General features: G+C 49.5%; 1 protein-coding gene across 6 annotated transcripts; it reads left to right on the top strand.

Annotated features, from left to right (window-relative positions):
- The first annotated feature begins 104 nt into the window (after positions 1-104).
- On the top strand, positions 105-25,064 carry scyl2 (SCY1 like pseudokinase 2). Of its 6 annotated transcripts, none has more exons than XM_088645993.1 (18): positions 105-245; positions 3,359-3,543; positions 5,081-5,238; positions 7,395-7,539; positions 9,922-10,071; positions 10,610-10,831; positions 12,474-12,590; positions 13,469-13,594; positions 14,195-14,371; positions 14,650-14,772; positions 15,873-15,986; positions 17,760-17,892; positions 19,780-19,898; positions 20,451-20,551; positions 20,708-20,771; positions 21,447-21,536; positions 21,839-21,958; positions 22,447-25,064. In XM_088645993.1, exons 2-18 carry the CDS (start codon positions 3,367-3,369, stop codon positions 23,083-23,085), a joined length of 2,775 nt encoding a protein of 924 aa, XP_088502119.1. In that variant the 5' UTR covers positions 105-245; positions 3,359-3,366; the 3' UTR covers positions 23,086-25,064. The 6 variants fall into 6 exon arrangements, with proteins under 6 accessions (XP_088502119.1, XP_088502117.1, XP_088502118.1 ...); XM_088645991.1 differs by having other exon boundaries at positions 12,465-12,590; XM_088645992.1 differs by having other exon boundaries at positions 9,922-10,077.
- The last annotated feature ends 734 nt before the right edge of the window (positions 25,065-25,798 follow it).

The following is a 25,798-nucleotide window of genomic DNA, read 5'->3' as shown; positions in this document are numbered from 1 at the left end:
AGTCATTGTGACTGGGCCTCCTCGCGGCGCCCCGCTGATCACGTGGTGCTCCGTGGGCGGAGATAGGGGCTGCTGCCGGAAGTGACGTCCACAAAGCAGGTAGGGCTCTGTATGTGTTAGTACACTACGGTGGTGGGAGACATGGAGGGTTGTGGTTGCTGCCGGGGCTGACAGCTTTCTGCGTCGATTACTCACTGGAGTGCAGCAGCCGTGAAAAGCCGTTGACGGTCTGGCCTAACGCGAAGGTAGGAACGCGAGTCCCTCTCAGGAAAGCGTTTCGCTGGCCGCCGGCGCGGTGTGCACAGGCAGGCGGGAGCACCGACGAAGGTGAGGGGCCTGGAGGTGTTCCGGATTCAGGAAGCGCTGAATAAACTGCCCGAGCCCTCAGCTTTAGATGGCTTCTGTACCGTGCGGGGGATCTGGGATGGCCGAGAAGCCGCCGAGGTGGGTGACAGGGCCGGGCGGGGGCTTGCCACCCGGAGACGGGTGGGGGAAACATTTTCAACACCCCCCAGCTCCGCAGACGGCGACGGGTCGCGGTGTCTGATGCAGGCGTGAGCAAAGACGCCCCAGCCTTTCTGTCTGTCTCTCTCCACCCCCCCCCCCCGCCTCCCTGCTGTTGTGTAGCCCCGACTGCGTGAACCGGGTTCGGGTCTTCTCCGCCGGGTTCGGGAGCGGATCGGTTCGGACTGTCGTGCGCGGCGGTGGGGACCCCGCTTTCCTCACCCCGTTTCAGGAAAACGGCCCGTCTCGCCTCGACTTCCGACTGGTGTCGCAAGCTGAGCTGCCGAGCACAGGAGCCAGCAGGGACGGGCTGGCTTCTGGAGTCTGGACTCCTCCTTCCCGGGCGGGACGGAGAGCCGCCGAATGAGCCCGCAGCGGTTCCGGAGCAGGAGTGAGCTCGGACAGCCGGCGCTGTGGCGACCGGGAAGCGGAGACGGGAGCCCGGTTCTCCGGTCCGCAGGCTGGGGTGACACGCCAGGTGCTTCCAGCTGAGCAGAGAGCAACCGCAGAGCCCTCGGTTACAACTTCTGAATGTCTGGGGGCCCCCGAACGAAATGTAGTTCTTTACGATGTTTTAGTAGAAAATTGTAAATTGAAAGTGTTCGCCAACGGCGGCTGGATTTAATCAAGATCCGGAGACACGGGTCTTATTCAAGCTTCGTGAAGAGGTGAGCAGTGTATAGGCTAAGTTTCGAAGATTCCTGCTTTGAATTTTTCTCTGTCGTGCCGTTTGCTGTTCCAGTTTCTAGAGAGGTTGTGAGCTGGATGGCTGGAGCACGGCTGTCTTGAAAGGGCCTGATTGCGCTCAGAGACTTCAGTCTGCTCGACTGAGCATTAGTATGATAACTCAAAAGGTGTCAAAGCACTTCACCCAGACCTGCCCCTTTTGGGACTGTTGTGTGAAAGCATGTTTTTTTTATGATCTTGTCAGAAATCACCGTCGTGACATAAGGTTTCAAGGAGTGGATCTAAGGATCATTTTTCAGTGGAGTTGCCACCCTGTGGGCCGATCTGTCCAGATCTCAGGAGCTGAGCAGGGTTGGGCCTGGACAGGTCTGGGAAGGGGGGCGTCTATGAGAAAACAAGTTACTGCTGCACATGGTCTCGGTGGACCGGTAGCTCTTCCATCTGGGCTGGGGTTTCCAGATGTATGCCCCAGTATGGGGACCGGGGACACTTTGCTGTCGAAGGTGCGCTCCTTTGGGTTCTCTGTTAAACCGAAGACTAAATGCCTCAACTAAATTCCGCTGAGGGCTTGAGGGTCTTGATGCCCCTCAAGCTGCCCCACCCTGCGTTCGAGTGGGGTGAACCGGGTCCCCTCCTCACAGAGAAGGCTTGCAAGCGAGAGGAGGCCCGAGTGTCGCCCCTTGAAGAGGCAGCAGCAGGCTCTAGGGTGTACAGAGAGAACAGCTGCCGTTTGGGAACCGTTTCTGTCTGCGCTGGCGAATGAAAAGTGCAGTGGAAACCGTGGAGTTTTTTGTTTGAAGCAGGCGCTTGTGTTTTCGTGGTTGCCAGTCCTCCTGTCGGGGTGAGGGGGGGACCCCAGGGGTTTAACGCACGCTGTCGTGCCGCCGGTTCACAGGGCCGAGTGGGGGGCTTGTCTGCAGCCCCTCGTCTTCCGGGGCACTGCTGAATCATTCGCCACCGCCTGCCTCGTCTGCAAAAAATAAAAATAAAAAGCTCTTTAAATACAAAATTAAAAGGGTAAAAGCACGATTTATTTTTCAGGTCACGTTAAACAATTTGGATGGCCTGCAGTAAGAATTCTCATCCGGTGTACCTGCTGCGCTTTTAATTTATCAGCATTTAAAAGCATGCACAGGACTTCAAAGTAAGCGAACGGCCGTATTAATGTCATTAAGGAAAAGGCAGGACCTGTATTGTGTGCTGCATGCTTAAACTACACATGGAGCCCAGCGGCGGTGGGAACGCTGTGTTTCAGATGTAGAGCCCTGTTTAGGGGTACAGCCACAGCTGGACTTGGAGTGGGGAAAAGAGGGGAGTTGACACTGTTCTTTCCCTGATTTGTTTGAGGCCTGGTTTCCCTGTTATTCAATGAAGTCTTCTCCTCCTGTTGGAGCTTGAAGGCGGTGTGTTGACTTGCGGATCACACAGAGCAGCTTCACCTCATACACGTGCTCAGCGGATGGCCCAGCACAGTTTGAGTGATTCCACTTTTTATCATCAAAAACACCAGCTAAGGCACCTTTCAGGCCCAGAGCTACACTTTCCTTTGGTGCTGTGTACTGCACAGTGAAAGCTCTTGCAACAGTAAAAGGGCAGCCACAAAAAAAAATTGTTCTTTAGGTTTGTGGGTACCACCGGTATTCTTCTGTCATTTTTAATGAAGTGCAGATCAGTGCCCTCTCTGCACTGGGTCACTTCTTTGTCCTCCTGAACCACATCGAGAGGCTTCACAGCAGCCTGTGACCTCCTGTTTCTCACACCTGACAAGTTTCAAAAGGCTAATAGCTACAGCGTGTTTACAGATGCAGGGAGGGTCTGCAGCCCAAGCAGCTCGATGAGTTTTTCGTCGCCTGGTGGTCCGAGGACCTCATCCAGATGATTCTTAAAGGAAGCCAAAGTTTATAGCTGCAACAATAAAGCTGAATAGCTTGTTCCACTCCCACATCCTTTTGTGTGAAGAGCTGCCTCCTGTTCTCGGTTTTAAGCGCACCTCTGGTTTGTCCTTCACTTTGGATTCTGAAACGGTCCATTGGGTTGACTTTGAGAACCCTTTGAGGCTTCTGAATACTCGTATGGGGTCTCCTCGCGGTTCCACAGCTGTGAAGGGGGTCAGTTGTTTCAGGTCCCCTGTGTGTTCCAGACTGAGGGCTGGGTGATGTCTCCTCAGGTGCAGCCATGGAGTCCATGCTCAACAAGCTGAAGAGCACCGTCACCAAGGTGACCGCCGATGTCACCAGCGCGGTGATGGGGAACCCTGTGACCAGGGAGTTTGAGGTCGGCCGGCACATTGCCAGCGGCGGACCGGGACTGTCGTGGAGGGTCTACAATGGCACCAAGAAGTCGACCAAGCAGGTCAGCGGATGATTGCATGTGGGCAGGAGGCAGGGAAGCTATGTAGTGAGCAGCAGTGTGCCCTTCTTTTAAATGCAACCGGGCTGAATGCCTTTAAAAGCACACGTCTCGGTTCCACTTTGGACTGCTTTGCCATTTCCACGCGGTGGTGTCTCCACACCTTCCTGCGAACAGGCCTTTCGTATGGTTACTGAACGCCACACAGATACTGCTGTTTCTGCTCTCCTCTCCACCTGGACAGCGAAGGGCGAGATGTGACCCAGCTTCTCGCCTGGCCACTGCATCGCTTCAGAGGGGCACTTCGAACGCAAGCAGAGTGTAAATAAGGATCCTTAGTAGCACTGCTGGATGGCAGCCATTCAGTTTTAAAAAGCCATTTGCCCTAAGCTGTAATGAGTACAGTAAGATAGGTTCAGCATATCCCTGACACAGTGCCTACATGATACCGTGTCCGCTTTATCATACTTCACGTTCCCTTATGCATGTACTGGCGCAATTTTACTGCATCTGATGCTTATCGACTTGGGATGGTAATGTTGGTTTTAAGTTACTCAAGCTTAGATTTCCCTAACCCACTGATTTTCTGCCCTGTACAGAGGAGCACTGTGTTCCTCCGACTGCTGCTTCACAAAGCGTTCTTCTGGTGTTCCGGTTTGCCCCTCTGGACTCTATGAATTCTCTCTCTGTGAATGCATGATGTTTTCTCTGCGGTTCCAGTGCTGTTTTTAACATGTTCAGCTGTAGTTAACAATACTCAGACTTCCTGCCTCGGACTGGGGCTGTTTAACTTTCTGAGAGAAATGAGCACCGTCACACAAGGCTAAGAGCCCCTAGTGAGTTTTTTTGGAGCCCGTTAATCATCTGACAATCGGGAATGTAAATTTCCACGGGGAGTGGGGGATTGTCTCAACAAAGTTGTAAAGGGTTTTTGTGGGATTTTCCAACAAACTCTTACCGGCATTTTTTTTTTACAGCTTTGAAATGAAAAAGCCTTATTGCTTTTTGTTCTGTTCTGAGAATTGAAATTTCTTTGGATGCCTGTCCCTTTAAAAAAACACAATGTAGCAGTTTCCTCTTTTCAGTCCTGTCCTTTCATAATGTGAACCAGGGCTTTTTGTCAGATATGCAGGATGTATTTAGAAAAGAAGGTGCTGGGTTTGCCAGGAGCACCAGTTCCCATCTTTCTGTGCTCCAAACACCTGTTTCTGAACTGTGTGAGTGAATGGGAAAAACACATCTAGTGCACTGTCTCTAGAAGGGAAGAGCTGCAGTCCAGCCTGTGGGGTCTGACTGCTGATCAGTTTGGTCTGTAAAACCTTCTTGGAACTGCCTGCATTTTCTGATTTTCTGGCCCTTTAACTGTTTGTTCTCTAGTGTTAGTGTGTCTATGTCCATGAGTAACTGGCTTGTTAAAGTCAGATGAGCAGGACTGGTGTGTGCAGTAAGTCCCGTGACTCTCCTGCGCCCCCTCCGCGCTCAGGCCCTGTCCTGGCAGAGAGGTACTGTAAATGGCGGTTTTGTTGCTCTGGCGTTGCAGGAGGTGGCGGTCTTTGTCTTCGACAAGAAGATAATAGACAAGTATCAGAAGTTTGAGAAAGACCAGATTATAGACTCGCTGAAAAGAGGAGTCCAGCAGCTGACCCGACTGCGGCACCCCCGCCTCCTCACCGTCCAGCACCCCCTGGAGGAGTCGCGGTAAGGACCGCCGTTTCCCCCGGAGCTTGACTGACCCCGCGGGCAAATCGTGTGACACCTCCACAAGCCTTCCGCACGCCCGTCGCCATTCCGTTAAACTCTTCCTTGTCGGATTTCCTGCCAGCCAGCTGTGCTCTCCACACGCCGAGAGGAGCTGGGTCGGTTGCGGGTTCGGGCCCCGGCCCTAGAGAAGCCTCCTCACCCAGGCTGCTTTAGTGACGTGCCCAGCAGGGTGATTCAACTGGCTTTCGATAGAACATGGCGCCCCGCTCCGCTCTTCATTCCCACTCCTGTGACCTGTCAAGGAGGTTGAATGTCAGCAAAAGCTGCAAAGAGTTTATAGGAAGTCAAGTTCACAGGTGTGCTGATTGCATTCTCCCCCTCAGGCCGTACTTGGCCGCCCCACCATTGTGACCAATGTCTGCTCTTGGTATTCACATCATTATTGGACGTTCTAAAACGGCAGTGGGAGGTGCCAAGGGCAGACGCAGGCACCGATGAGTTTAAAGCCCTTCTGAAGAAGAAGGTTTTGAGTCTGGATTTGAAAAGGCCCAGGGCAGGCGAGTCTCCGAAGTCCCTGTGCTCTGGGGCGCAGCAGGAGAAGCCCCGTCTCCCATGGTGTGCAAGCGCGCTAGGGGGACACGGGCGAGAGGATTTTGAAGTCAACAGGAAACCTGATAGGAATCCAAGTTTTCGGAATTAGCTCTGCTGCAGTTTGTCAAGCCTGTCCGTGAATGTCCTAATTGCTTATCCGACGGGACTTCCAACTGGGACATTCCCTTGCTTTCATGTGGGTTCAGGTCGTTGTCCTGCTGCGCTTGGATTTTCGACCCCCGTTTTCAGATTCCTGAGTGTTGAGCCTTGACAAGACGGGTTCATCTTCTAGAGCTTCTCCTCTTGGGTTGTATCCTGCAGCATTGCATATAAATAGCATTTTTGTTCTGTACATAAAACAGAATTTGCTATTCCTAAAAGGAAAGAAAGGCCTTTCAGATATCTCACAGAACCAGACATGAAAGGATAAGTCTGCGAGGAGTTCCTGATGAGTGAGAGGATGCATCAGTTATTCCCACTCACCCTATAGCCTGCTACACCTTCAAGCGAGGTTCTGAAACAAAACAAAGGTTCTGTTACAAAACAAAGCCTGCAGATGGCTTTTTAAACCAACTAGCCTAATGTTTCTGAAAACACCAGGAGAAAGATTACAAACGAGAGGAGATCGTTCAGCCCACCTGGCCCGTTGGATGGTTAGTGGATAAGAATCCCACCCAGCTGTTTCTTGAAAGAAGCCAGAGTATCAGCTTCAGCATCATGGCCGGGCAGATTGTTCCACTCCCCCGCCGCCCTTTGTGTAAAGAAGTGCCCCCATGCTGTCAGTTTCCACTTGTTCCCTCTGGTTTGTGCTTCAGTGTTCTTTCTGAAGAAATCTGCTGGGTTGAGTTTGTCAGCGCCTTTGAGGATTATAAATACTTGGATCAGGATTCCCTCGTAATCTTTTGTGTTTAGAACTAAAAAGGCTTAGATCCTTCTGCTTGTCACTGTGTGACATTTCCCAGACCTGCAGTCTATCTGGTTCTTCTTCTCTGGGCTGATTCCAGAGCAGCAATATGGAGTGGGTGACCAAAACTGTACTCATTATCTTCAGGAGAGCTTATTAGTTTAATTTTTTTAATCGGTTCCACACATTGTCTTGATGATGTGAAGGATGTGTCAACGCCCAAGTCATTTTCCTAACTGGTTTAAGCAGTATAATGTAGTTTGAACGCGTTTCCAACCGTCTTGTCCTGCTCTGAGTTTTGGTTTTTCTAATTTTTTTTTTCAGACGTTTTGCATGAATGGCTTAGCTGTCGCAGATGGGAAATGCATGTTGTATCTGTCCTCTGGTGTATTTCAGTAATATTTCAGTCTCTTTGACTTGAATGGCAGCAGTGGACAGCAACAGAAATGAAAGGTTGTGAAAACAATCCGGTGGGGTATGGATTGCAGTCCAGACTCCTGTCTTATAAAAAGAGCTGTCATCATTTGTGTTCATGCACTGAGATTATCTCCAGTAGGCTGATACACTGTTTAACGTGACCAAATGACCCAGTCAAATCCTGCATGGTTAATTCATAAAAGGAAATAACTTGGTGCTTTTTCTTTTTTTTTGTATACAGAGATTGTTTAGCTTTTTGCACAGAACCGGTTTTTGCAAGCTTGTCTAACGTGCTTGGACAGTGGGACAACCTGCCCACCCCGGTGCCTGCGGACATCAAGGAGTATAAGCTTTACGACGTTGAAACCAAATACGGCCTCTTACAGGTGAGTGCCTTGATCTTGCACCCGCCAGCTGGACAGCAGCTTCTTGTGTCGCACGAGCGACACGAACCCCGAGCGAAGGCCATCTTCCTTATCCGCATCACCGACGTGAAATTAGGCCAGCAGGGCCTTTCGTCCTTGCGTGTGACATGCTGTTTCTGAACAGAGGTTGTTCAGACATGACAAACTAATGAATTACTGTTGGTAGAGTTACAATTCTTTTTTTAATCTAATGAAATTGAAACTCTTTGTGCGTTAGAAATGCGATCTATATCTGGTTCATGGTCTTGATTCAGTGGCACTCGCTTCATCACAAACTCTAGGCTTGGTTTAACAGTGGCCTTGATTAGCAGCAGCTCGTGTCTTCTTTAAGGAGTACCCGAGAAAGACCAAGCTTGTTGCATTAAACAAAAAGAGCTAATTTGTTTGCCTTTGGCTGTGATGCTATTCTCCTGAGCCTATTTTAAGATTTGCTGTAGAGCACAGAATCCAGTTAAGAGTTTCAATGGGTAGCGGTATGATGCATTTCCAGGATTTATAAACTGCAGACTTTTGTTAAAGCCAACACCATGTACTATGTATTTCAGGCATTTTACCTTATTTAGTGCTTTTGTGGGCTGTACAGTGGAGCAGTGTTTAGCAGTGCTGCTTCACAGCACTGGGGCCCTGGGTTCAATTCTGCACCTGGCGTGCTCTCTGTGTGGAGTTTGTGTTCTCCCTGTGTTTACTCTGTATACTTCAGTTTCCTCCCGCAGTCCAGACCATACTGTACTGGTAGATTGATTGACTTGTGATCTGGGAAAACTAGCGCTGGTGTGAGTGTGTGCACCCTGTCTTGCGCCCGTTTCTTGCTGGGATAGGCTCAGGCTCCCCCATGACCCCGTATTGGATGAAGCAGTTAAAAAAAGAAAGGATAGTGCTTTTGAGTTGAATTGATGCAAACCGAGTGAGCCCTAGCAGCCTCACAGCTCTTGGGTCCTGGGCTAGAGCACCAGCTGTGTGGAGTTTGCATTGGTTTTCTCTGGGTATGTTCATGCTTTTAGCTTGAGTCAGTGAATATCCATTAACAGGATAAATTATTCCTGCATGACCTGCTTTCAAATTCAAGTAAAGGCACTGTGGTGAGCAGGTAGATTGTACACGTTGTGGAAGAGTCTGCAGCTTGTTCAACCAGAATATGGTTCAGACTGCTGTCCAGAGAATCTTCATCTGAACAGAATGTTTCACAATGTGTGCTTGGTGATTAATGAGTAACAGCCTGCGCTGTGCAAATCGCCCAGGCTGCAGTGTCAGTAAGTGACTTGGATTCCGTAAAACACAATCTGCCTGTTTTTAATCAGAAATTCAAAGATGCTCATGATTCTCCGAGAGATGAATAACGCTGCGTTTGCAGAGCCTCCTACAACACCTCAGGTTGTTTCGCCATGAGAGGACATCGTTCTGTGGCCTGAATAAGTCTGGGTGGGTGTCAAAACCCAGGTGTACAGGAAGGTCTTAATTGAAGCCTGTGACATATTAAAGAAATCGCCTTCCTTATCACTAAAAAAGAAACCGAGCTGTATGACTCACTGCAGAAAGAAACACCATCTTGCAAAGGAACTGGCATATTACATGTTTCTGTGTTGTTGTGAAAATGCATTGGTAAGCAGAGTTAGCATATGCTGTAAATGCCTTATGCATCATTAAAGAAGCGTTTTATATAAGAGCACCCATTTCATTACTATCAGAAGAATACGTTGCACTTATTAGTAGCTCATCTCAAAAGATTCGGAAGTGCTGTAGATAGAGGAGGAGATCCTCTCTGTCCCCCACTGAAGTGCCGCCTGAGTAACACAAGGCAGCCGGTCTGCACCAGCGGCCCCTGGGGCAGCAGATCAGGCAGAGGGGCTTCAGTCAGGTCACCGGGGTAAACAGCCCTACTTATGATCAGTGGCTGCAGTTTACAGTATAAATCCTGGAAATTAATCCTTATCGTCCAAAGGGCGAGGACCTCCATTAAACATCTCACCTGAAGGACAGCACCTCCTGCAGCACTGTGTGCCTGCTGACCATAGTGGGGCATCGGTCTGGACCTTCTGGTCCGCAGGGTGGAGCGCCACCTACTGGTCCCCCAGGGCGTCTTACAGCTGCAGCCTGGTTATTCCTCAGAGGCCTCCCATGTCTGGACAGCCTTGCTTAGCTCAGACACCCGACGATGCTGCTGTCTGTCATATGAGATAAACTCCCAAGAACAGAACGGTGAACGTGTTCTTAAACCTGCTAAAACACGAATCCTGCCAGAGAGTGCTTTTACACAGTTCGGTGGAGTCTCGCTAACCGAATCCTCTCGGAAGAGGCTGCAGCTGGTCTGATGTGGCTGTTTGGTTTTATTCTTTTTTTCCCCAGATCTCTGAAGGATTGTCGTTTTTGCACAGTGGGGTGAAAATGGTTCATGGAAACCTGACCCCCGAGAATATCATTCTAAACAAGAGCGGAGCCTGGAAAATTATGGGTTTCGACTTCAGCATCTCCTCATCCAACCCCTCGGAGCAAGAGGTGGGGGTGAATATTTCCACTGTTCCTTTCTCGCTTTATGACAAGGCACTCTCCTTGATTGCTAGATGTGTCATGCTGGGCTGTTGAATTGGCGTTCAATCAACTGCAAAAAAAATGCCTTTACACACATTGTTCTAGTTAGTTTTCACATTCCTTTGAAAGTGACTGCGTGCACAGCTGAGGCAGTAGCACAGACATTTCAGAACATTTAAGTTTATTCTGTAAATAGTTTTTTACAGTATCTTCATGGTAAGCCCCACTGGGGCTCGATCATCTAGACAAAATGCTTATAGCATGCAGTTGAGCCGCAAAATGACGTGGTTGCTGTTTTTGGTGTTCTCGGTTTTATTTCCTCTCCGCTGCGTGGTGTAATGGCAGACGATGGCAGTTTTCATTGAGAACCATCGGACCCCACCAAACAGAACTGCCGGTTCCAGAGAAACCCTGCAGCCCAATTCGAAAGCCTGCTGAACTTGGGAGGTGTTTGTCTGCAGCTCGTCTACATTCTCACGGTCTTCATCTTTCCTGCTTTCGAAAGGCCAAGTACTCCTGCAAGGAGTGGGACCCCAACCTCCCCTCTCTCTGCCTGCCCAACCCTGAGTACCTGGCGCCCGAGTACATCCTGTCGGTGAGCTGCGACTCGGCCAGCGACATGTACTCCCTGGGGGTTGTCATCCACGCCGTCTTCGATGAAGGAAAGCCCATCTTCGAAGTGAACAAGCACGACATCTTCAAAAGCTTCAGCCGCCAGCTGGATCAGGTGATAAAGACGGAAGCGTGCTTTCTGCTGCCGGTTCCTAGCTGTGCCTCTGAGCCTCTGAGAGAGATGAGCACGGCTTGTCCGTTCTCGAGAGCACGGAGAGGTGAAAGGGCGAGGCCGGCGTCTGCTCCTTATCCCTGCGTGCTGATTGTGGAGGAAGTAGTTTCAGGAGTGTCCAGTGCTTCATTCCAGCTGCTCGGCATGTTGCTGAAGCTGATACTCTGGGTTCTCCAGGAAACGGCTGCCCGGGATCCAGGGATCAGATAGTGGACTAGATGGGCCAGAATGCCCCCTCTCATTCGTATGTTCCGATTAAAGACGGAATGAGAGTAGATCCCACCACCAAAACATAATAGTCTTCCTTCCATCCATTTTCAGGGGATTTGTCGAGTTCAGTAGCATTTACTTTAATAGATAAAGGTTGGTTGCACTTGAAATGGCCAGATGTGTTTTCCATTTGTTATTGCAGTTTCTGAAAACAAAATCCCTCTTCATCGCCGATAACTTAGCGTACATTTGCACCAAGTGGTTGGTTGACAGTGCAGCAGGTCATTCACGATATTGTAGGTGTGTGGTAGATAGTTTTGTTTACTGTAATTTGTAACTTCCGACATCTACAGGGACAAGAAAAACATCAGGGAACACGTAAAGGCAGTAAATAAAAAATGGCATTCATAACAGTGAATAAATAAAAGGCCACTTATTTTATCTGCCGATAGTCATCGGTGCATAATCCCTTTTGAGCTTGACATTTTTTGTTCTTCTGTAATAAGAAACTAAGAAGTTCTCATACGTAGAAGGAAGGCTTCCTTTGGTAGAAAAATAACTCATTGTGTTCCCGTTCTTTGCACCAGTGTTGAATATTCTGATATTACCAGGTTGTCAAATGATTCTAGATGTGCGTTTACTGTTTTGTTAGATATATAAAATTCTAAAACATGGGGATATAAAAGGATACGTGTGATCTGATCTATACATAGAATAACCATTCAGCTACAAATGATGAGTTTAGTGAAAAAGCAATTCAGTGTGTGGAGCAACTCAAAAAATGGAAGTGTTTTTTTCATTCACACAAGGACAGCTTTGTGGATGTCTGTCTTTCACTTCATCTCGCCCAGGAACAGCAGCACCTGGTGGTCAGAAATCGGTGTTCTCACGATATTCCGTGACATGACAAAAAAACAAAAGCATGGGGCCCATGGGTGAAGTCTGACCATTTATTTAGTTTCTGCGTGTCCTAATCATTCCCAGGAAAGAGATTGGTACGGACTGGATGTTGGAGACTGTTTTCACAGAATGTTTTGAGAATCAAACCTGAATGAAGTGTCCATTTTGGGTGCTATCAATTTGCTTTATTTTTCACAGACCAAACTGTATTCTTACAGAACAGTGTTACAGGGATGCTCATCATAGCTCTCTCTAACAAGGCAAATTATTTCTGCTCAGTCTCGGGCGGTGGCAGTCGAAATCCACTTTTCTGCATGGTTTCAGCTAAGAATGACCCTGCGGGACCCTCCCGTCCCAGCGGGCCACAGGTGGTTCTTGTGTCAGTAGTGGGCGCAGCTGGACGATAACGGGGCGGGCCGGAGCGTTCTCCTGTCTTTACGATGGGTGTCGTGTCCCCTGTATCCTGAAATCCCAGCTGAGCCGCCTGAACCCCAGTGTCCTGGCCCGGATCCCGGAGGAGGTGCGGGAACACACCAAGATGCTGCTGAACGTCACCCCGACCGTGAGGCCGGACGCAGACCAGATGACGAAGGCAAGCAGCGCTCCGTGGCTTCTGTGCGCCGGGCCCGCGAGGGCGGCTGGCGGATATACCACCGCCTTCCTAATCTCTCGTGCATCTGCGGGAACGAGGAACATTTTAGGCTTTCTTTTCAGAGTGGACGTGTGCTGAGAAGCTGGAATTGATTTGTAAGATTATAGAACAGATGAATAGTTCAAAGACAGGATATTCGCGTTTCTTTGTCCGGCGCAGGAGAGTAGTTTGCATATTTCGGTGCATGGAGCACGGCCTTCAACAGAGTGGGCTCTCTGGCTCAGGATCTGCGCCTGTGGCTGGGAGGTTGCCGGTTCATATCCCGCGGCCGGCAGAGGAATCCTACTCCGTTGGGCCCCTTAGCAAGGCCCTGAACCCCAGCTGCTCCAGGGGCGCTGTATAAATGGCTGACCCTGCGCTCTGACCCCCAGCTTCTCTCCCTGTCTGTGTGTCTCATGGAGAGCAAGCTGGGGTCTGCAAAAAGACAAATTCCTAATGCAAGAAATTGTATATGGCCAATAAAGTGATGCAATTCCATAGGTAGGGACACACTGCAACAGAATTTCGTAGCTTCCTTCTATTTTTTGATTTTGCTGTACCGAATTACCTCTGGGAGTAAGCAGGCAAGAGCAGCATGTTTGTGTGTATGCAGAACATTCACAGCCGTTACTTTAGGGAAGAAAGCTTTCATTAAAAACAGAATAATGTTGTTATAGGAAGGAAGTCAGATTAAACTGTTTGACAATTAATTTCCTCTTCCTGTATTTGGACAAACAAGATCTTGCACCTTGCTGTCGGTGCTGTTGTCTTTCCTCGTGGTGTGTTGGTGTGTAACATGGCTGATGGCCACTTTGTGCTCTTCTGCGTCACTCTTCTAGATCCCTTTCTTCGATGACGTTGGAGCAATGACACTACAGTACTTCGACACCTTATTCCAGAGGGATAACCTGCAGAAATCGCAGTTTTACAAAGGGCTTCCAAAGATCCTCCCGAAGCTGCCCAAGGTACTTGACCGGACCGGGGCCTGCTTGGCTGTCTGGACAGCGCGGTCAGCAGCGGGTGGGGGGTTGAGGGTGTCCACCGCTGTTCCGCCCAGCGAGTCCGAACGGGTTTTGTGACAGAACTTTTCTTAATTAGTAATCAGCCTCCAACAAAGTTGCTGCGTATGTTTTGTTTAACGATATGTCTGCGGACGAGCGCCATGTCTGGTTTCAATCGGAACCGAACGAGCACCGTGCTGGGCTCTCCCACGCCCGGACAAGGCGTTCGGCCTTCACGTGCTGTCAGAAAATGTGAATCTGTTCTCTGAACCACTCAAATGTATATTTTTAAGGTTTGGGAAAAGTAATGTATGATTATCACCAGAGTTTGGTAAAGTTACTTTTTAAAAAGTAATCCATTAGCATTCCAGGTTAATTGTGGAAGGGGCTGCTTTTATAAATGAACAACTTCGATTTTCAGCGGAAATGTTTGGCTTTACATTCCGCCTGCACGCGTCGCACCCGTCGGTCTCCAAGCGCGGCCCCTTGTGCGCGTGCCGGTGGTGGCTGTGTGGTGCGGGCGGCCTGGCGCTGGGGGGCGCTGACCTGTTCCGTGTCGTCCAGCGCGTCGTTGTGCACCGCGTCCTGCCGGCCCTGACCTCGGAGTTCGTGAACCCCGACATGGTGCCCTTCGTGCTGCCCAACGTGCTGCTGATCGCCGAGCAGTGCACCAAGGAGGAGTACGTGAGGCTGATCCTGCCAGAGCTGAGCCCCGTGTTCCGGCAGCAGGAGCCTGTGCAGGTACTGCACCCCCCCCGAGGGCACGCCTCTGTCCTAATGGCATAAAACAGGGCACCCACAAAGAAAAATGTCTTTTTTTAAAATGTAATCATTTAGCTTTTATTTTTTTCTGTTTTTTTTTTTTCATGCACACAGGCTAGCAATATGGTGAGTGGACTTGTTCTGTGAAAGTTGTTCTCCTGTCTAATTCTTCATGCAAACAATATGTGCGTGGCTGGAGGTCGTGCCGTTCGATAGGTTCGCATTTTTAACTCCCCCTTTTTCCCGCCCCCTTCCAGATTTTGCTCATCTTCTTGCAAAAAATGGATTTACTGCTGACTAAAACCCCGCCTGACGATATTAAGAATAACGTCCTGCCGATGGTTTACAGAGCCCTGGAAGCTCCCTCCATCCAGATCCAGGTGAGGCCAGCGGTCAGGGCTCAGCTGTGCGGAGATGTGCAGGACATGGCCCTGGGCTCAGTACAGCAGCTTGACCTCGGGTTCTGCTCTGCTCTGCTCTCGGTGGGGCTGGACACCAGTGGTCTTGGTGACACCGGGCCACACACTGCTGTACTGAAGACCCCACGGTCACGCTTGGCTTGTAAATGGGAGGAGGAGCCTTGATTAGAATTCGTGTGAAGAAAAGGCAGGAGGAAAACAATCCTGTTAGACTCAATAAGGGAAATAAAAATTCGTAAAAGTTCTAGGTAAGAAAATGGCAGATCAGGTGACTAATTTTTCACTGTGCTTCCATCCATGGTGGCGATTTGAGCAAGGACTTGCATAATTCATCTGCATTTCCGCCCATTCGTCTTCTTGCATGGTGCTACGTTTTGCATTTCTGCAGGCTATATGTATAACAGTGCGTCACTACTGCACTGGACTTAATGCACTGAGTTACAGTTGCCTGTGAAATTGTGATACTTAATTCAGTGCAAACTGATATTTCTATGTAAATTGGAGAAAGACATCAATGAAATACTAGAAAGGTCTGCAGCCCCTAGACTGCCTGAGGTTTTGTCCTCTTATGCATCAGCAAGTTCAAAGGAGTGCTGCCAAGTCGGATGATTTTCATGGAGTTCTGTATGGAAAGACCTGAATCATTTTTTAGACATTACATATTTGTTTAAGACTAGAACTCGGGGATCGGACTGAACTCCCCTTGAGACCCTTAACGCTGTGAGGTCAAAATTGAGCAGAGAGCCATCAATCTAAAATAAACCCAAAAGGAGGCTTGGAGTATGTGACGAGAAGAGTTACTGGGTTTTGCAGATCTCACAAGTGTTTTCAGACCTAATATGAAGACATAGCTGCATGTGGTATTACAGTAATTGGAGAATACCCTTATCTGTAACATTTTTCACTGTTGGTGTGGGAGAAATGTCCTTCCGCTGCGAAACCCCTAGATGAACTTGGAGACCAGTCCGTCTTTCCAGAGGATGAAGTCCGTTACAGGAGGAAGGGTAACAGGGTAGTAGTGAGATGACTAATGTTCATGTTGGTTTTCCCCGATTCCGCAGGAGCTCTGCCTGAACATTATCCCCACGTTTGCCAACCTGATTGATTACCCCTCCATGAAGAACTCTTTAATCCCCAGGATTAAAACCGCCTGTCTGCAGACGTCTTCCCTGGCGGTGAGCTGGACAACTTGCTGTAGTTTGTAGTGCGGCTCATCCTTCTGTGCAGCTCTCATTGCTGGTCTAAATGAACCAGTTTCAGTTTTATTGGTAACGCACCGCGTGTGTGCTACACACACCTGGGCGACACAGCGGGGCGGTGGTCGGCATTGCGGCCTCGCAGCTCCAGAGCCCCGAGCTCAGTTCCTGGGGTGCTGTCTGTGTGGAGTCTGCATGTTCTCCCCGTGTTCGTGTGGGTTTCCTCTGGCGGCTCCAGTTTCCTCTTTCGGTCCAAAGACATGCTGGTAGGTAAATTGGCTTCTGGGAAAGATGGCGTTGGTGTGTGTGTGTCTGTGTGTTCCCTGCGATGGACAGGCGTCCCGTCCAGGCTGTATCCTGCCTTGTGCCTGTTGCTTGTCAAAACAGGCTCCAGGTCCCCTGTGACCCAGTACTGGCTGAAGCGGTTTCGAAAATGGATGATGGAGAGATTCACACACTGGTGTTCCACCGAATGACGGCCGAGGAGTGGAAATTCAAAGCTGCCTGTTGCTGTTGGGGTTATAGATGACTGTAACACTGGGAGGCGTTCTGATAAAAGCATTGCTGAGGGCTGGAGAATTTTAAAGTAACAATTCTTCCATATTTGGCATATTTCTGAGATCTTAGCCTGGAGCAAGGCATCCAGCCATGTCGTTAAAGCTGATGCCTTTCCAGCTTTCAGTAAGTGGCAGAACAAGCTCCTCGGTTCAGTTAGTACTAATAATTCAATTAGCTACTAGTATCTCAATGAGCGAGACGGGCTGAATGACCACCTCTTGCCCGTAACCATGCAGTTTTGAGCCTGTAAGGTGTTTTCTTCACTGTGGTCAGTATGCGTAGCTCAGCTTTCCCTGGCACAGTGACGTCGGCCCTCCGCGACGCTTGCTGGCCTCATCTCATCTTGCCTTCCCCGTTGTTGGAGTCCAGCCTGTTTCTGGCTCGTTCTCTCCGCTGCCTACCCATCGCCTCATCTGGTCCGATCTCGGAAGCCGAGTGAGGCTGGGCCTGGTTGGTACCGGGATGGGACACCTCTGGGGAAAACCTGGGGGTGTTGGTGAACTAGCAGGTGGTGCTCTTGTTTCTGGGCCATAATTTCAAATCCAGTGCCCTGGCATGGTGACTGGGGACACTGTGCTATGAGGTGTCATCCTTTGGATGAAACATTAAACAGAGTTTTTAGATGGATACTTTATTGATCCCGTGAGGGAAATTGCAGTGCAACAGGAGCCTGGCACAGTCAACACAGCACAGTGTAACAAAATAATGCAACAATACAATACACTCGGTGAGAAGTGCAGTAAAAAAGTATATAGAATATATATCACTCCTCCTTCTGATCAGCTGTGCAGTGGGTCTGCTGGTGCAGAATGGCCTCTGTGTGTCTCCCCGGTGCAGCAGTACTACAGGGTGGTACAGTGGGTCCCCTCTAATTTGTAAATGGCTTTGAGATCATTCCGGGTGTAAGGTGCTATACTAATGCAAGGTCTTCCTTGAGGAGACTGCCTGCAGAGGAAGTGCCCTGGGGAGGAATGTCAAAGTTGCAAGGAGTTCAGTTTGTAAGTCTGCTTCAAGGCGAAATGCAGGTTTTCTTCCCTTCATCACTTATTGCAGATGGTCTTCAGTATTGCCTAGACCCATAACAAGTACAGCGTAGATGATATATCCCACATCTTTAATGAGCTCTAATCTACAGCTTCCAGCAGCTTGTCTGCTGAGTAGAATTTCTGATCGGACCTTGACTTTCTTCTGCAGGTCCGCGTGAATTCCCTGGTCTGCCTGGGCAAAATCCTGGAGTACCTTGATAAGTGGTACGTGATAGACGAAATTCTGCCCTTCCTGCAGCAGATACCCTCCAGGGAGCCGGCGGTGCTGATGGGAGTTTTAGGTAACGTTCTTTCTGTGCCCTTGCTGATCCGCAGCGCTCGCCCGCCAGCCCTCACTCGCGTCGGTTTGGGAAAGCATCTGTTTTCGGTACCGTCTGAAAACATTACAGTCCGCTGGAACTTTCTGCTAGGAAGTAAACGGCAATGTAAATCATGCAAAAAAAAAATGAAGAAGTTCTGACTTCGTGGACATTTTAAATGTGGCATTGTATCGGAGAATCATTGTGTGGTCGTGGTTCTCGAACTGTGGAGCGGGGGGCTTCTGTGAGTGCTGGGGGTGTTGGGTGGGGTGTGGGCAGAAGGAGGGAGGGCTGTGACCCTCTGAGGAAGTGAGGAGCTACCATCACTTCACAGAGATTCGTGGCTGCTGTGCTGCCTGCCTACCAGACTGACGTTGGGTGATCTGGATTTATTTTACGTCACAGCCCACAAGTAATGATGGCGTTCTGTCTCTCAGAAGCTCCTGACTGTGTGTGGGGGGGGAAACCTTCAGTCATCAGATCTTGCTTAAAGGAGCCATTATAAAGCCCTGTGATATTGCTCTGTAATAGTTACTAATGTCAGACTCGACAAAAAGTTTGCATCCTTTTTGTCAACCTTTTTTTAGAATTATTTTTAGTTTTGAAGTGATATATAAAAAAATAAATAACTGAAAATACAAAACATAAAGAGTAATTACAAGAAATCAAAATAGAAATTGTAATGATGCCAAAAGGTAAAATGTGATAAGAAGGAATAAAATGTCAATATGAAGTATCAACATAAAATAGGGAAGAAAAAAAATATAATTAAACAACAGGCAATAAGACAAATATTATCTAAAAGCTAAATTAAGAAATATATTTTGATCTGCTTCTTAAACTTAAAACTAAATCTGGCTTATATGCGATTGTGGCCTCTTTATTGTGCTCATGTTTGAGAATATCCCCATTTATGAGTTATTTTCTCTGCTCTGCTGTCTGTCCCACAATAGGCCCCTCTTTGAAACAAATTACTGTTGTCCACTGAGGCGGTCTGCCTGAAGCAGTTTTGTCAGATCAGTCCTCTGTAGAAATCATTTCACAGCAAACAATATTTTATTCTGCATCCGAATATTTAAAGAATAGTAGTCAGGTCTGACTTAGATTTGGTTAAATTTTACACCTGACTTCTGAAAAATAAATTTTAATTCAAGACATGACATGCTTTTGATTCTTCCATTAATTTCTCTAATGAGGATGCTCTATAAAGCAAACATGTGATGTATTTTAAGATTGACCACTGTGTAATAAACCATTAGCTCAGCCAATCCATGTGTGGCGGTAGTATTGTGATCTTTGAGTGTGTGCTCCAGTGCCATTGTGTTGTAATTCTGGGATTTTATTTTCTTTCCTGTGGGACAGATTTACCCTGTGGTCTTTCTGGATGTTACTGTTCTAGAGCAAATTGAAGATAAGATAAGATCACTTTATTGGCCCTATACAATTTCTTGTATGAGGAATTTGTCTTTTCGCAGACCCCAGCTTGCTCTCCATGAGACACAGACAGGGACAGAAGCTGGGGGTCAGAGCGCAGGGGCAGCCATTGTACAGCGCCCCTGGAGCAGCTGGGGTGAAGGGCCTTGCTCAAGAGCCCAACGGAGTAGGATTCCTCTGCGGGCTGCAGGATACGAACCGGCAACCTTCCAGCCACAGGCGCAGATCCTGAGCCACAGAGCCCCCGCTCCGCCCCTCCACCCCAAATGATCTCTGAAATGCTGAAACAAGCTCTTTAGGTTACCACTTAGAATAAAATATTTCTATATGGTTTACAATGGGTTGAACGTTCAAGAAAAACTGCCGTTTCGTTGAAAGAGTCGTTTAAATCATTTGGGGCCGATGTCTCGGAAATGCTGTGACGTGTTTTCACAGGGATCTACAAGTGCACGTTCTCGCACAAGAAGCTGGGGATTCCCAAAGAGCAGCTGGCCGGGAAGACGCTGCCCCACCTCATTCCTCTCAGCATAGACGGCAACCTCAACCTCAACCAGGTGAGGCGGAGCTGGGCCCGAGGTCCGAGGGGTTTCTGTCCCTGCGCCTTTGGGCTCTAAACAAGTGCGGAGTAAGAGAAGCCCAAAGCGTTCCCAGCAGGAATAGCCCTGCTTTGGGGGAAAGCACGAGAGCTGCTTGGAGATCTCGTTGTCAGACTCATTTTGGGCCGGCGTTGGGGGAAATTTTTTTTATTTCTGACCATCTAATGCCCTCCCCCCCGCCACCCTAAATACTACTGTACATCACGAGCAGGGTTCTGTGCTTTCTGCTTAGACTCCCCTGGGCTGCCGAGTCACCGGGGTGGGGTGGGGTGGGCTGTGGATAACGATTCACTTGAGGGTCTTGCAGTCTGGCCAAGCAGATGAGCTGCTAATTGTTCCCACAGGAGCCTGTGCTCCGGAATGAAGGCGATGCGGAAGAGGTGCCATCATAGACAGGGGACTGAGAGGCTTGGTGCTGCGCACCACTGGCGACGCGCTCGCCCGCTGACTGCAGAAAGAGCTCTGCAGTCCCTAAAATGTTTTCTGTATGTTTTTTATTTTTTGCACAAGTTCAATTCCTTCATGGCTGTCATCAAAGACATGTTGAGTCGCATGGAGACCGAGCACAAGACCAAACTGGAGCAGCTGCACGTCATGCAGGAGCAGCAGAGGTAGGCAGAGCGAGGCGGTGCTCCTGCTGGTCCACATCGCTGCGCCCGGGGGGCTTCGGCCGGGCCGGCGCAGCTGTGGCGCTGTGCCTCGGCGTGCCGGGCGATGTCGTTTTCTGTCGAATCTGCGCTTCACGTTGTTTCTGTTCTGTTGCTCAGGGGTCTGGATATCTCGAGTCAGTTAAACAAGCCCGAAGAGCCGAAGACCAGCCCCGGCAACCAGGTAAACCCCCCCAGTGACGCTTGCACACAGGAGCTAGCTGTGCTGTGTTCGACAGTTTTCCCCCTTCAGCTATCTGTCTTTGTCATCTTCACCACGTGTCCACCTTTTAAAATATGTTCCCCCAGTGGGTTTTGCAACAGGCACGAACCCTTTAAAATGTGTGAAGAGAGAAAAAACACGAGAGCCCTGTTGGGCTAACTCTACCCCACCCCGGGGGCACTGCAGGGGGAGTCTGGGGCAATCGTGACGTGAGCCAGGCTTGAACCCGTGGCCAACCTGTGCTCTTGGGCAAACACCCGGACAGGTGGAGCCACTCAGGCCTGTTGAAGAGGCAGTTGAGAAACCGCAGCGCGAGAGACTCAGTTCAGTGTTGAGGAGGAGGCTCGTGTGGAGCTGTACAAGGTGGGAGAGGCCGAAGGCCTGCTTTATCTACCAGGCTCCAGTCCCGAGTTGCAGCACTTGTTTTCCTGGTTTCTATTAATTAATCCCTCTATTAAAAGACTATCAAAGAACACACTGTCTTCATTCTCATCTTTTTATGAAGGATCTCACAGCGATCAATAAATAACTCATTTCTGCTGACCGAGCCAGTTTAGTTTTCCACCGTTTCTAGCCAGTCTGCGCAGGCCAGGTTGTGGGTGCGCTGTGTTTTCAAACCCGGCTCTCCAATTCCAGATGGACAAGATCTTCGGGGCGGACACGGGGAGCACCAGCTCGGACGGAAAGGACAGCAGGCCGGCGGCCTCGGCCGCCCCCCCGTCCAGGGTGAGTCCAGCTGCTGGCCTCTCACCCGGCTGGGTTGCCTTCCTTCATAGAACCAGCACGTTGCTCGTTTGGAATACTTGCAAGTTGTTTTTTTTTCCCTACTCGGAAGTTTGGGATTTTTATTTTACTTCTGCAACGCAGTGGTTATAAGGCGACCAACGTGTTCAGCGGTCCAAGGGCCTAGGAGCCGAATTCCTCTCAGAGCCGCTGTCTGGCCCGCAGGGACCGGCATTGGTCCTCCGGCTCCCCTGGCTGGCCAGAGCGCCCTGTGCCCTTTCACTGCATTCGCATTCTTTCTCCAGGTTTCGCTCACGCTGGAGGAGAAGCAGCGACTGGCCAAGGAGCAGGAGCAGGCAGAGAAGCTGAGGAATCAGTTGCCGCTGGCTCCCAGGAACGTGAAGCCGACAGCGTCTGTGAAACAGGTCAGACTGGGAACCCCGTCGGCCGTGAGCGACCAGCGCTGGAATGAGGCTTTATTTGTAATATGTTGTTTATTTCTTGTTGGAAGTTAATCTAATGTGTGTTTAGTTGTGAGTTGATCCAGATCCAAAAAGGGCAGTTGTGATTAAATTAAGGAACAGAGGAAGGAATCCTATTCCCACGGTTTATTGATTTATATTCTTTAGGGTGTTTAGCATGACTGGAAATGGTCTCGGGCCTCTAGACATCTGTGGCAGATTGCAGTGCCTCCCTGTGTCAGGGGCACTCCTGGAGCCTCGAGCCAGGCGTTTCACTCTGCCCAATTCGGTAAAACGCCCGGCTGTACAAAGGGGAACCAGTTTAAATTGCTTTGGATCAAAGCGTTGGCCCACTGAATAACAGCACCGGGAGGTGGCGCTGGCGTTTCCGCGGTGAAGGAAAGCGGGCCTGGCCCGCGGGTGTACTGACGGGCGGTTTTCCTGTGCCCTAGGCGAAGGACCTGACGAGCAGTCTGCTGGACAACGTGTCCTCGCTGGGGAACCTGTCTCTGAGCTCCGCCAAGCCCGCCGCCCCGCAGGGCCTCGGCCCCGGCTTCTCCTCCGCGTCTCCGATGGGGAGCCTGAGCTCCGCGGGGGCCGTGAGCAACGGCTTCAGCTCCGGCGGGGGCTTCCCGTCCTCGGGCCTGGCCCGCGGGCTGCCCCCGGCCCAGAACGTGTATGGCGGCATGGCCAGCACCGCAAGCACGCCCGGCTTCGGCTCCCTGGCGGGGCTGGGCCAGCCGGGCGCCGTGGGGCCCAGCAGGCCGACGGACATGTCCGCCCTGGACTCCCTCTTTGGGTCCCAGAAGCCCAAAGTCAGCTTGAACCAAATGGCCACCAAGCCAGCTCCCGTGACGGCCGCGCCCAGCCCGTGGCTCCACCAGTTTGTGGGACCCCAGGCCCCCCAGAACATGAGCGCGCCCCTGGGCGCCGCGCCGCCCGGCATGCTGGGGCAGGGGGGCTTCAGCATGCAGGCGAACCCCTTCTACAGCCCCCAGAACTTCCCCCAGCCCGGCGTGCCCTCCGCGCCCGGCAGCACCATGAAGACCAGCGCCTCCGCCAGCAATGACCTGAAGGACCTCTTCGGCTAAGACTCTGTCCGAGAGACTTCCATCTTCACATCCGAGAACCTAAAGAAAGACGGCAGGGGTGCGCTGAAGCAGATCGTTCTGAATTTCTCCTCTTTCGGCCTCAGTATTCCTCTGGTTATTAGCGTACTGTTTCGGGCTTTAGGGTGGAAAGGTAGCACTGCAATCATCCTGTATTTCGTGTGCGCGGCTGTAGCACCATCTGCTTTAAAGGACAGGTGTGCGAAACCGTCTAGGGGAGGAATAAGGAAGCTTTTGTACTGATGTATAAGAATGACCTGCAGGTTACGCAGGAAACACACCAGAAAGAAACACTGTTCTTTGATTGATTGGGACCACACCTGAGGTTTCCAAGTGTTTAGTTACACAGCGCTCTTCTGTTAAAATGGAGGATTCTGATGTAGACATTCACAAAGTTCTGTGTCTAAACTTCAGACAATCACACAACACTTAAAGGCATATGACAAACCTGCCCATGGTAAAAATGCTGAATAGACTATTCCAGAATACCCCGTTTTCTCATTTTCATCTTAAAATCTTCATACCTTCTTTCTTTACTTTATTTTAATTTTTTTTTTGCTGCTTCGTAATACCACAGGGCCTTATTCTATGAATGTGATACATACAGGGGTGGTGTATTTTTTAAGGAATACTACTGCTGTGCAATTTCCAAACCGAATTGTGATGTCTGTGTTTTTATGGGCAGCCAGCAGCCGTTGCATCACAGGCTGGCACGCTGCCTTGGTTGAAGACATTTTGCAGGCCTCTATTTTTTTGGATCTAGGACCAGACAGCGTTGCTTGAGAGTATCGTTGTTATGGAACATCTCAGCTAGTCTTGGGCAGTTGTATCTGCATCTTTTATGTGAAATGCTGTTTGCTGAGCATAACAGTGAAGCACTGTAGAAAAGGGTATAGTCCTAGGCTTTTGATCTGCTTAGAAATGAAAGTAAAGATTTAATTGTATATAATTTTTAATTGACCTTGGCAGGGACTTGAAGGAGTTAGGAGGACAGACTAATGTGTAATGTAAAGGATTGTCCAAGAAACAAATGTGTCCAGCAATAGACCACTTTTAAATAGAGCATAGATTTTTTTTTATCTTCCAGTGCAACTGTAAGTATACAGTATGTTGTGTTTGTCAGATGTTGAGCCTTAATTGTGTTGTTTTCTTGTGCACGATAATTTATTCAGTGTCATCTTGATGCTGGTGCCGGTTCACTTTCTGTGACATATTTCATTGCCATGGCAACCCGGACCTCTGACACCGCGTTGACGGGCGAGAAACCATGAGGAAGCCCGACGCTTGTGCCGACTCGATGGCAAGAAGAGAGCGATCTGCGAATTAATAGATTTTTCTGACTTTTGGGGATATGAAAGCTAAAGGCGCACCTAATAGTCTTTATTAAGTACAGACCAGAAGGCCCCAGCAGAGGGCGTTAGTGGCAGTACATTGTGCACTAGAGCACAGCAACCCTGTACAGCGCCCACTCTGATCTTCAGCTCGTGAGATTTCTCGCCTACGCCACTGCAGCGTTTCAAGCCTTTGTCTCAGAAAATGGACCGGACTGGCACTGTGGGGTGTTAATGGTGGAACATTCCCTTTCAACACGGTTTGCATCGGCGACCACAGACCACAGTCACAGAGCACAGTCGGGGTTTTAAGCTGCATGGGAGCAGAGCACCCAGGGGTGATGGAGAAGCCTTGCGCAGAGCTTGTCCGGGGGCCACCCCCAGAAGGATAGTCACCCCCTTTCTGCAGGCAGGCCCCTCAGTAAGATGCACTGCAACAGTGTTCCAGTGTTTCAGCACGGGCCTTGATGTCTGCTGCACTGTGGTGTTTGGTAGTGGTGATTAGTGAAACGGAAAGGGACAGCTTGGGTATGATATCGTTGTATGACATCACTGGACAACTATTTCCAAAAAAATCAGAACTATTCTTATACCGAATTTCAGATTCTTTAGATAAAGATATCTAATAAATGTTCTGTGTTGCATCTTTGTGGGCTTCCTGTGGTGAGACTGTTCTGTGTAAAGGGAAGGCTGCCTACACTGCTGACTGTCCACTTTTCATCCAACTGAACATGCATGCATCCTGCCATGGCTGGTATCTGTCGATTTTGAAAGAAACTGGTCTGGAAGGTATGCGTGTTCTTAACCTACGCAGCTGGGCGTAACAGACGTCCCTTTCTAGGGAAGTAAAGCAATACTGCTTGTAAGAGGAAGAAAAGATCCTTTCCAAAGGCAACTTCACTGCACGATCAGGTCAGTTCAGATCGCGCTGCACAGCCACGGTGCTTGAGCTGCTGCCCTGAGCTCAAGACGACTGGATGAGATCCTCCCAGCGGGAGAGGAGGCGTCTCTTTACACAAAGGGTGGTGGGAGTGTGGGGAAAAAAGCAGCCTGCTTTCATTCAGAAAAACAGCTGGATAGATCCTCAGATCAGTTTTCTACTACTACCCAAATGGGCTAGATGGGCCGCATCCTGTCTCCGATTCTTCACTGCATTTTGAAATATTTTGGAAAAAGAATTGTTCGTTTTCCTACATGTGCCTACATGGTATGGCGTTTTGTAAACAGTTTCTGCCGTTCTACTGAGTGAGGACAAAGAGGCTTAGTATTATTTTAATGTAAATTTCAGTCCCCACTGTAGAAAAGAAATCAATTACTTGTAAAACCAAAAATTACCCTCTTGGCTCTAATCTAAATTAAATCTC

This window comes from Lepisosteus platostomus, chromosome 9 (assembly GCF_059453375.1).
Source record: "Lepisosteus platostomus isolate fLepPlt1 chromosome 9, fLepPlt1.hap1, whole genome shotgun sequence".
NCBI classification, from domain to species: Eukaryota; Metazoa; Chordata; class Actinopteri; order Semionotiformes; family Lepisosteidae; genus Lepisosteus; species Lepisosteus platostomus.
Note: the sequence above shows the minus strand (reverse complement) of the source record. Positions and strands in the feature narration are given on the sequence as shown.

Coding starts and splice junctions, on each gene's coding strand:
- scyl2 (XM_088645988.1), top strand. CDS start 3,367: ATGGAGTCCATGCTCAACAAGCTGAAGAGCACCGTCACCAAGGTGACC. Junction 14,773..15,872: donor CTCCCTCCATCCAGATCCAG/GTGAGGCCAGCG, acceptor CCGATTCCGCAG/GAGCTCTGCCTGAACATTAT. Junction 21,959..22,446: donor CGACAGCGTCTGTGAAACAG/GTCAGACTGGGA, acceptor CCTGTGCCCTAG/GCGAAGGACCTGACGAGCAG.